Source organism: Enhydra lutris, unplaced genomic scaffold (assembly GCF_002288905.1).
Source record: "Enhydra lutris kenyoni isolate GAN:26980312 unplaced genomic scaffold, ASM228890v2 scaffoldscaffold6, whole genome shotgun sequence".
Taxonomy (NCBI): Eukaryota; Metazoa; Chordata; class Mammalia; order Carnivora; family Mustelidae; genus Enhydra; species Enhydra lutris.
In genome coordinates, this window is record NW_019154090.1 from 18,479,089 (window position 1) to 18,491,142 (window position 12,054).

A 12,054-nucleotide genomic window follows, 5' to 3' on the forward strand; every position below is an offset into this window, starting at 1 on the left:
AAAAAAGTTTGTCTTTTTATTACTGATATACAGAGGTATTTAAATTCTTTTCCAGATATAAGCGGTGCATTTTATTCCACTATTCCATTCTGAATAAATCTTTTAAGAAAAGATTATGTCATACAGATTTAAGTGTATAGTTTGATCAGTTTTGACAATTTATAACCCATGTAACCCACACCCCATCAAGACAGAGTATTTTCTATCATTCCAGAAAGTTCCCTCATGCCCCTTCCCAGTTAATCACCAACTAAACAACCACTGGTCCTTTAATCTGATTTCTACCATCATGGATTGGTTTTGCCTAATTTAGAGTATTATATAAATCGAATCATACAGTATATACTCGTGTGTCTGGGCTTCTCAACATGTTTTTAGATTCATTCATGTTGGGGTGCCTGGGTGGTTCAGTTAGTTGGGCATCCGACTCTTGATTTAGGCTCAGGTCATATATTATAAACTTGGGTTTAACAGTTTGGCCAATAAATTAAGTCTCAGTTTTGAGACTGAGCCCTATGTCGGGCTCCACACTCAGTGCAGAGTCTGCTTGAGATTCTTGCTCTCCCTCACCCACTACCCCTCCCCAAGCACTCTCTCTGAAATAAAACCTTAAAAAAAAAAAAGTCATCCATATTGCTGCATTTATCAATATTCAGTGCTTTCAACTGCTAGTATATATGGTGTAATCTGTAACTAACCCTAATGTCTCTGACAAGACCATGTGTTTTTTCTGTTGATGGACCCCTATAATGTTCCAGTTTGAGACCTGCACAAATACAGTAATGCTATAAGCATTCTTGTACATGTCTTTTTGTGGGCCTAAATTTTCAATTTGATTTGGGGCAAAAATACCTAGAACTGGAATTAGTATCTCATTGTGGTTTAATTCTGCATTCCACTGATAATTAATGATATTGAGAACTCCTTCACGTGCTTAATTTATTGGCCATTCCTCTATCTTGTTAATATCTATTAAAATCTTTCGCTTTTTTATGGGGGATGTTTGTCTTTTATTACTGAGTTACAGAATTCTTTGTGTATGCTGGACACAAATTTTCTGTCAAATATACATGTTGCCAATATTCTATCCCAGTCTGTGTCTAACAGTGTCCTCTGTTAAACCCAAGTTTTTAATTTTAATGAAGTCCACTCTGTCAAAAAATTTTTTTATCATTAGTGTTTATTTTGTGTCCTAGGAAATCCACACCAAGGTCTTAAAATGTTCTACCCATGATATAATCTAGAAGTTTTAGTGTTTTACTTCTTATACTTTAGAATTTTACAAAAGGAGTCAGTTAGGATTTAAAAAAAAAAAAGCATATCTCTTATTTTCTCTAAGAAAACACCAAAATCAAGAGCTTCCTAAGCATATAAAGTTTTATAAGGACATTTTCCTTCAGTCTAGCCCTTCAACACACCAATGGTTAATAAAAAGTTGTAGGTACATACATCTCGGAAACCTCACAGAATTGTAAGCTCTAAAGAGAGAAAAGGCAGAAATGGGTATTTTGCCCTAAGAATATTTTAATAGGATTGAATGCAGCATAACATCAACAACTGATTCTGAAGTTTGTTGTACTTCATTTGAAGAAAAAAATGACAAATTTTGTTTGTAAATTTAAGACTGGTTGAAGAACCTCACTTTTACTAAGGGTTACTTTACAGGTTAGGAGACTAGGTAATGTTTCCAACCTTGGCAGTGGGTTGGACTTAGCACTGAGTACCTTTAACAAGCAGTCCCTTTGTAACCTCTAGATCTATGGTTTATCTGGAATCAGAGAGCTTTGCTGAAACTACTGGTTTCAAGAGGCTGACTCTGCCATTTTCCTGCAATTTCAGATTCTGTGGGTACCAGCACAGAGTGGAAAAGGAAGGGAATGGAAATACCTGCAAGATGTCTGAACAAAGCAGAACAAATCAGGATGAGCAGAGAAAAATGTGAATGAGCTCAGGATAGTCTTCATCTGGAGCACATGTTCCTATGGCTCTCAAAGGTCCTGATCCTTTCAATGATCTGTGAGGCTATTTGTACTATAGCCCCGGCTCCAACTGCAAGTAGACCAATCCAAGTCGCCAGAAGGGGGGACATTAAAGGGACACTCTTCAGCTGTGTTGTTTTTTTTTTTTTTAAACCCTTGACTACCCAATTTTTTTAAGTTGTCAAAAATCTCTAAGTCACATCATGCTTCAGTTAAATTTCTTAATGGAGGAGAGATGGGGTGCAATGGTACAATAATATTACATGGGGGAAGTGAGTAAGTAAAAATACAGACAGAAAAGCACGCAAAGAATCTTAGAACAGGAGAAGTCTCTGGAGGCTGAGCGGAAAGGTACAGAACAGAGCCCCATGATGGTCATCTCCCATGTTTTGGACCTAAAGTTCACCAGGAAGTAAAGCCACCAATTACTACCCTTTCCTCTCTATAACAAAAACTTATCTTTGTAGACTTCTGGGTCAGATCAGGCAAGTGAAATCATGCTTTAATCCTTAAGTTGTTCCAAACATATAGCAATGAAAGTGCTCCAAGCAAGATCGGGAGAGCTAAAGCAAGGGCGCCTGTGTCAGCTTGGGCTGAGCTGAGCTAGAAGACTCCTAGGAGAAGGAGTGGAGAAGTGGAGAGCAAAGAGCAAAACAGAATGATACATAGACAAAGACTACCTCCCAGTCGAAAGTTTACAGGTTAAAATACATTAGTTATCTCACTCATAGTCTAAATATCTATACAAATACATCCACAATGAGATACAGAATAACAAAGATACACTTTTTTTTTAAGATTTTATTTATTGATTTGACAGAGAGATCACAAGTAGGTAGAGAGGCAGGCAGAGAGAGATGGAAGCAGGCTCCCTGCTGAGCAGAGAGCCCAACATGGGCCTCGATCCCAGGACCCTGACCTAACCTGAGGATGATGACCTGAGCTGAAGGCAGAGGCTTAATCCACTGAGCCACCCAGGTGCCCAAAGATACACTCTTTATTGGAGAAAAGATACATTATGAGGATGAAAATGAATTTTTCAGCGAAACAAAGGGAATTTGCCACCTACAGATCCTCACTAAACAGTGAACAGTGTATCTCAGTAAGAAAAGCAAACCTAGAGGAAAGGTATTGAGTATAGAAATTAATCAATATCTCATTCTGACAACTGCTAAATGGAGAGAGGATTAGGGTTTTAAGGATGACTGTGGGTTTAAAATAAAAAGTAACACTTTAAGCAAAAGAAGTATGAGATAGAGACACCTGGGTGGCTCAGTTGGTTGAGCATCCAATTCTTGATTTCAGCTCAGGTCATGATGTCAGATTCCTGAGACTAAGTCCTATGTCAGGCTCTTTGCTCAGTGAGGAGACTCCTTGAGATTTTTCTCTCTCCCTCTTCCTCTGCCCCTCTTCCCACCTATATCTCTCCCTCCCTTTAAAAAAAAAAAAAAAAAAAAAAAAGTATGAGGTATAAGTACTAGAAATGATTTATAGGTAATTTACTCGTCTATGTGGCAAATCCAAAAGACAGGGACACTTCTAGAATAAGAGTTCAGCAATGTTGTCAGATACAAAATATTAAGAAAATCAATAGCATTACCACTCTAGTTGTAACAGAAATGTAGTAGAAAAAAAGTCACATTCAATATAAACCTAAAAACAATTAAGGGTTCTAAGAAAAAAAGGTTTTAAGAATATGTAAAAGTGGGGTGCCTGGGTGGCTCAGTGGGTTAAAGCCTCTGCCTTCGGCTCAGGTTATGATCCCAGGGTCCTGGGATTGAGCCCACATCGGGCTCTCTGCTCAGCAGGGAGCCTGCCTCCCTCTCTCTCTCTCTGCCTGCCTCTGCCTACTTGTGATCTCTGTTTGTCAAATAAATAAATAAAATCTTAAAAAAAATACATAAAACTATGGAGAAAATTATAAAGCGATACTAGACGGTGTACTCTTAAGACATGAATTAATGGAGAAGTATAACACGTTGACAGAGTGGAAGACTCAATGATGTCAAAATTTCCCCATTAACCTATAAGTTCAATACAATAAAAATCTCAATAGTCTTCATTAGAACATGACAAATTTATCTCAAAATGAATGCAAAACAGTAGAGAGCCAAGAAGAGCCAAGACAATTCTGAAGAGTGAGATGAAAGAAGCCTGTCCTAGTCGGTAAAGCTAGAACAGCTAGGATAGCATGCTGCTGATGAAGAAATAAACAGGACAGAGAGGCCCTAAACAGACCGACATACATGTAGAAATTTGATATATAAACAGGGAGGGTAATATAACTAAATAGTTCTGGAAAAACTGGTTATTCATTTGGAAAAAAATATATTAGAGCTCAACCTCATAGTATACACAAAAATATATTCTAGTTGATCAAGTATCCAAATGCAAAAAGCAGAACTTTGGCAAAGCAGAATGTTGGCAAAGATATGGAAGCCAGAAACGTGTGTGCACTATTAGGGGAATGGTGGTGGTGTAAACTGGTTGGGCACTTTAGAGAACAATTTAAAAATATCTAATGAAGGGGCGCCTGGGTGGCTCGGTGGGTTAAAGCCTCTGCCTTCGGCGCAGGTCATGATCCCAGGGTCCTGGGATTGAGCCCCACATGGGGCTCTCTGCTCAGTGGGGAGTCTGCTCCCCACCCCCGCCCCACCTCTCTGCCTGCCTCTCTGCCTGCTTGTGATCTGTCAAATAAATAAATCTTTAAAAAAAAAAAAATCTAATGGAGAATCCTTAAGGCAAATCTTCATCCATATATACAAGAAGGATGTATTTATTCCAGCACCTGTTTCAAAGTATTATATACAACCCTAATTGTCTTTTTTTTTTTTTTTTAAAGATTTTATTTATTTGACAGAGAGACAGTGAGAGAGGGAATACAAGCAGAGAGAATGCGAGAGGGAGAAGGAGGCTTCCTGTGGAACGGTGAACCCGAATGTGGGACTTCATCCCAGGACCCTGGGATCATGACCTGAGCTGAAGACAGAGGCTTAACAACTAAGCCACCCAGGCACCCCCCAACCCTAAATGTCTCTTGAAAAGAGTTATTCTTTATAAAACAGAACATCATCTAGCAAATAAAATGGATAAATTAGAAGTGTATGTCAAGGTAAAAATACCAAAACCAAAGCCAAGTGAAATAAGTAAGTTACAGAATGATCTCAGTAACATACCTAATTTGAAATTATACCTTGTAAAAACAATGGTACGTATTGTTTACCCACAGAGAAATATATTGTAAAAATACAAAAATACATACAAGAATGAAAACATTAAGTTGGTTATAGTAATCTCCAGAGAAGGAGGTAAACAGTACACAGGGGAATTCAGCTCTGTTTATCAGAATGTTCTTACAAAACGAAGTAGTTGAACAAATAGGACATGATGTTAAAGTTGGACCCAGCCAGATGGGTGGCATGGGCTTTCACCGTACTGTTATCTATTCTTGTATATTTGAAATATTTCATAAAAAATAAAACCCCTAATGCTTGCAGCTCCCTATTTTTATCGAGAGAATGCTTCTCCTGCTGGCAGTGCATTTAAAGACTATTCAAAGCACTGTCAAATCCTGACCTCTAAAGTTCGTACTGCTCTGTTGAGTGGGAAACAGCCAACAACTACTGGTAAAAGCTGAAGAAATCACATCTCTTTTTCTCTTAACAGGAAGTATGACTTCTCAAGCCTTGAACCATCTTCACTGACTCTTAGATCCCAACTGAACTGAGCAGGTTCTCCGTCTTGGGTATAAAATTCTAGGCAGGGCCTACATGTGGATGACTTCTAGACTCACTACCATAACCATCATTCAGAAACCTGCACAAATCCCTACAGTATATGGTGGTGATCTGGATATCGTCAGGAATAAACTGTGGCTCTCAGCCCTGGAGGTCCTCCAACTAGTCTATCAACAACAAAGATGTCAACCCTTGGAGGCTGTCCTACAATCAGGCTGAATCCCAGGTTTAAGAGGATGCAGTATACATGTATTTGGAATCTGTTCACCTCTCTCCACTCACACTGGCATCATCCTTTCCAAGCCATCACCATTCATTGCCTGGAGGATGACAGCGGCATCCTCTGGTACCCCTACTTCTGGTATGTGTCCAATCCAATCTCCACAGAGTTTTAACACTCAGAATGGTCAGTTATGTCACAGGTTTCTAAAACACAAACCTGGTATTGTTCCCCTTATTAGAACCCAGTACCTTCCTACTGGATTTAGGATAATATAAACAATTTTAAGGAACAGTATGAAGATCTGGCCTGCATCCCCCTCTAAACCTCTTCCTCATGTCCCTTTCTTGCTCACTGTACCTCAACTAGGCTGCCCTTCTTTCAGTCCAAGACCACCAAACTCATTCTCACCTCAGGGATTTCAAAAGGCTATTTTCTTTGGAACACCCATTCTCCCCTCCTTTCCATGGATAAATCCTATTCGTCTTGTAAGTCTTATCTTAAATGTTTTTTCCTCAGAAAGGCCTTCCTTGAACCCAAGGCCAAATCAGATGCCCTGGTATACTCTCAGATGGTACCCTGCACTTTTCCTTTGCATCATTTACAAGAGTCTATGTTTACTGGTATGACTGCATATGAAGCCTGTGAATTCTGCCTAAGTGGGGTTATGTTTAAGCCACTCCTCTGTTAAAGCCCTTCAACAGTTCGCCACCAGATGCAGAATATGGGCCAGTCTCTTTAGCAAGACGCTAAGGCTGGCCACAATTTGGCAATAGGGTATCACACGAAGGCATAAGGAGGCTAAAGCTCTAAGTCAGAGTTACTAACTACTGGATTGTGGGCAAGTTTTCTGGCTTCCCAGAGACCAAATTTTTCTATAGAACAGTGGCAATAGTACATTTGATATGGTTGCTAAGATAATCTAATGTCAACTTATGTGAAAATACTTAAAAGTAATCTAATATCCATTACTTTGGGGGTTTTTGTGTGTAAAATACATGTAAAAGTTACCATTAGTGACATTTATAGCACATTCACAATGCTGTGAAAACATCACCACTTGCTACTTCTTTTTGTTACTTCTTTTCACACTTCTCCCTCTTTGTCCATAATGACACAATGCTATTTGGAATACCTCTCTTTTTAAGACCTAACTGTAATCTAATTCCCTTCACAAATTTATTCCTGGTCTGTAAGTGCTGGGAATAATTGTTATTTACCTAAAAACACTTAATGCTTACCTTTCTTCTAATACACTTAAATTCTTACCCAGTTTGCCCACTAGCCTAGGAGTTCTTTGAGAGCTAAAATCATTGTTCATTACCTTTGTTTATTTCTCAAGAAGAGAACATTTCTTTAGATGATTTCTGCTTGTAAAGGTTTTCTTTCTGATTCTATACTTACTCTAACCAGAAAAAGTGACATTTCTGAATGAATGGCAGAAAATAAAGAGATGGTCTTTTTCATACTGGAACAAAGAACTCTAAGAGTGTTGTAGTGTCAACAAGATAGCCTTTTGAGGTACGGCTTTCATGTCTTAAGAAATGTTTAATGACCTATAAACCATGATTAAGCAGGTCTTTAAGTCCCAGTCCCTTGCATGTTAACAGTCATAGTCTACAAAGAACTAGTTTGTTGGCTGTTTTCTTTTGAACTCATTTCTCTTTTAGGTTGCTATGCACATTTCCATAGTACATCGGAGGTAAGAAGTTCATGGGACTCTCCCAAGCAGGATATGCCTAGCAGGCTAATAAGAACTTGACTGCCCTTGCAAGACAGCCTTCCCCTTTCAATTAATAGTATTAACAAATAACAACACATGGGTATACAATAGTTTACAATGTGCTTTCACATACATGATCCCATTTAGTCTTAGTAAAACCTACCCAGATGAAACCCTAGGTAGCCAGAAATATGTTAAGACTGTAGATTTTACAACTTCTTTCTGGATTCAGAGCAATCATGTTCCCTTCCTCAGAGCCAAGAAAGGTGAGGAAGAAAGCCACAGAAGCCAATTTACATTTACTGCATTCTTTTCTTTTAAAAAAAAATTAATTAATTAAATTAAAAAAATTTTTCTTTTTAAAGATTTTATTTCAGAGGGAGAGGGTCCCAAGCAGATTCCACGCAGAGCTGGACACAGGGCTCCACCCCAGGACCCCGAGAACACAAACCAAGCCGAAACCAAGAGCTGGACACTCAACTGTGCCACCCAGGTGCCCCACATTTATTGTACTCTTTATTACATTTCAACCACCAGCCAGTAAGCAACATGAAGGCAGGGACTGCATCTGTTTTGTTCACCGACACAATTCCTAACATCATGCATTCACTGTGCAAGGCACATACTGGTATCTCAGTAAATATTTGTGAATTAATAAATGAATCAGATTATAATGTGATGCAGAAAATGGATATTTCTTAGGAAGGTCACCAGATAATGCTAAGCACAAAGATACTTGCCTTATTTTGTGGAGAGTCTGCAATTTGTCACAGTGATTCTGGAGACCAAGCATACTACATTTCAACAAAAAAGATCAGCCCCATTAACTGGTGTAGCTCCTAGCTACCCCTTACCTTGATTCGTGAACTGGGGTTTAACATGATGTATTTAATGGAACCTTGGATGTTCTCTGTCCAGGAGACCAGCCAAGTAACCTTGTTATCATGTCGGACCTCTTTCCATTTATGTCCTGTAGGAGGAGAAGGAACCTTGGCATCTCTGTGGAAATAACAAATCGGGAAGGACGTGAAATGAGGAGAAGCAAGGGACAGTCTGACCTTTCATAACCTAAAGTGGACAATTCTGCTGAGCATCTACTTCCATGTTTCCTCCGCATCACCAGTCAGTAACTGTGAAGTACTTGGAGATCTGTACATGGAGATACTATGTTGTTCCCAACAGTTCTGTGCAGCGGGAAACAATCCCAGCAAAGTAATCCCAAGAACAAAGGACCCCCTCACCTTGATTTCTGGCCCAAACAATGAACTGCACTCACTTGCTACAGTTGATGATGATATCTTCTGGCATGATCCGTCTCTTCAGCATGCCCATCTTGGGGTGGTTGCCACGGCCACGGAAAAGCCCAGGAGGTTCTATCTTGAAGTTGGCAATCCTCTCTCTGTGGTTATCCATAATACAGAAGCCATATTCTTTCAGTAATTTTTCATTCTCCTCTTTGATTTTCTGGAACACAGCAAGGAAGTAATCAAAATGGGCTCAAATTGCTGTTCCTTATTCATATTTTATCTCTTATTTGAGAATAGTTTGAGGTAGAGAAAGTCTAAAAATCACTAACAAATAAATGCAAACATGGCTGCCTGGCTGACTCAGTAGGAAGAGCATATATGACTCTTCATCCCAGGGTCATGAGTTTGAGCCCCACACTGGGTGCAGAGATTAAACAAAATTTTTTTTAAAAAAAAATTTTAAAAAGTGTTATGAATACAAATAAGGATAAACTCTAATACAGTTTTCAAATTTTTAAGTACAGTAAAATTCCCCAAAATATCTACCTTTGAGGACTAATTCCAACTACAGATTCAAAAGAGATTTCTTTTTTAATTTTTTTTTTTCAAGATTTTATTTATTTAACAAAGAAAGACACAGTGAGAGAGGGAACACAAGCAGTGGGAGAGGGAGAAGCAGGCTCCCCACCGGGCAGGGACCCCGACACTAGGTTCAATTCCAGGACCCTGGGATCATGACCTGAGCAGAAGGCAGATGCCTAACAACTGAGCTACCCAGGCGCCCCTAAAACTGATTTTCTTATTTTAAAGGATTTATGTGTGAGAACATGTTACCTAGGTATTTTTAAATATAACTTTAAAAGCTAACATCATTTTGTTGAGCAGTGTCAAAATGGCAGATCGGGAAGAGTCTATGATAGATAGGCCTCACAAAGAACATCTCCATGTTTTCTAATAGGTTCCAGACACATTTAGTTGAACAGCATTTCAGGTTTTTCAGGCTCACACATACCTGTCACAGATTCTTTCCTAGGTATATGGGGACATACATTGTATACTTTACAATCCTTGCTCCAAAAAAGGAGTGTGAGAGTGGAACATGGAGCCTCCGAACCCTCTGCTGACTCTATCTTCATATTATACTTAGAAATTCAACTTACTAAGTCCTGCTGCCTTGTGGTTGGGAAGATTCAGAACTTGCTGGCAGCAGGTGTCCTTGGCCAGGGCTCTGACAAGGTGATACTTGTGAAACCTCCCTATCTTTGGATCGCTATTTGCAAGAGCAAAGCTCCAAAGCAGTTTTAAGTTTTAAAACACCCCTGAAGTAGGGCACCTGGGTGGCTCAGTGGGTTAAGCCGCTGCCTTTGGCTCAGGTCATGATCTCAGGGTCCTGGGATCGAGTCCCACATCGGGTTCTCTGCTCAGCAGGGAGCCTGCTTCCCTCTCTCTCTCTCTCTGCCTGCCTCTGTCTACTTGTGATCTCTGTCAAATAAATAAATAAAATCTTTAAAAAAATAAATAAATAAAAAATAAAACACCCCTGAAGTAAAGAATAAACCAAGTTTCACTCATCTGGAATATTGAGAAAACTAAACTGAGACTGAAAAGTCTGAAGCAATTATCATTCTTACAGTAATTCTTAGTTTTTAAACTAAAGGTCAAATAGGCACTATCAAACAATGAATTAGATAATAAATACAAATGCCTATAAGCGCCTCGGTGGCTCAGTGGGTTAAGCCTCTGCCTTCGACTCAGGTCATGATCTCAGGGTCCTGGGATCGAGCCCCACATCGGGCTCTCTGCTCAGCAGGGAGCCTGCTTCCCTCTCTGTCTCTGCCTGCCTCTCTGCCTGCTTGTGATATCTCTGTCAAATAAATAAATAAAATCTTTAAAAAAAATTAAAAAAATTATAAATGCCTACATTGTATAAATGTGCAAGTCCTTTAAAATACTGAAACCATAAGTTTTGAAATTCCTTAAAATCTATAATTTCTGGACCTCCAGCTTGGGAAGAAACGGCAGACAAGACAAAGGAACTCTAGCCTGGATTTCTCTAGATCAAGGGTTGGTAAACCTTTTCTCAACAGAAAAAGAAAATTTTTCTCAACAGAAAAATTTGAAGGCTACACAGTCTCTTTTTGAAACTACTCAACCCTGCCACTGTCACATCAAAGAAGCCACAGATCATATGTAAACAAGCAGATGCGGTCGTGTTACAATAAAACTTTTTAATAAAAATAGGCAGCCTATACAGTTTGCCTACAGATCTCTAGAAAAAAAATGATATCCCACCGGATACTGGAAAGATCCTTCTGGGATGGAGATGGATAAGCATGGCTAGATTCCAGGGTAAAACAGAGCAAGAACAGGAACGTACACAGACAGTATTACTGTAGCTGTCTTAAAACCCTAAAATTCAGGAGCCACTGTGCAGGTCTGCCCATCCTTAAATACAGTATTACTGGAGTTAACTGAGTGGATTTTAGGTCACAAAAGCACCAGGTTCTTACATTGAGCCATTAAATAAAGTGCCTATTATTCACAATTTTCAGTCTATGTAAAACCCTTAGGAAAATTTAAACATTAGGCCAAGCGTCCTAAAGCTTTAGTACAGAGCTATCTGAAATTACTAAAGTCATATCTGTATTTTAAGAACCAAGAAGAAAATTAGATGAACTAAACATTATTCCAAAGTTCTCCAGAGGTTTAAGAAATTCTGTAGTACCAGTTTCTCTTCCTTGCTCATCTGTTTCCGAGCTTCTGACTGCGCTTTGAAATACTGGCTCATCTGGGTAAAATCACATTTGCTTAGGTTGGTGATAACATTTTTCTCTTCATTAGTCATTTCCTAGTCAAAAAAAAAAAAAAAAAAAAAAAAGGTGGGGGAGACAGAAGCAGAAGGTAAATACACCATTTACCCCATAGGTTTCTTTGTGATTACAGCAAAGCACCATTTTTTTCACCTGAAGGTGTCTAGAGAGGTAGTCTAATTTCATGAGTTTTGAAAAAAAGAAACATAACCTTATTACTTTGATCTATTCTATTAAACAGAAAGATGCTGTACGTGATTTTTTCCTTGAAGAAGGTTACAGAACTCTTATGTAATTTCTTGGGCTCCTTACACCCTGCTATGTCTACAAGCATATGC

At 38.9% G+C, this 12,054-nt stretch overlaps 1 protein-coding gene across 1 annotated transcript in view; it reads right to left on the bottom strand.

Annotated features, from left to right (window-relative positions):
* Window positions 1-12,054, bottom strand: part of LOC111141399 (DNA topoisomerase I) — a 96,425-nt gene that overhangs the window by 13,247 nt on the left and 71,124 nt on the right. The window contains exons 11-13 of the mRNA XM_022493917.1: window positions 11,632-11,754; window positions 8,936-9,123; window positions 8,514-8,658 (exon numbers count right to left, since the gene is read on the bottom strand). Coding sequence (XP_022349625.1) covers window positions 8,514-8,658; window positions 8,936-9,123; window positions 11,632-11,754 — 456 coding nt within the window. The remainder of the gene's footprint in view (window positions 1-8,513; window positions 8,659-8,935; window positions 9,124-11,631; window positions 11,755-12,054) is intronic.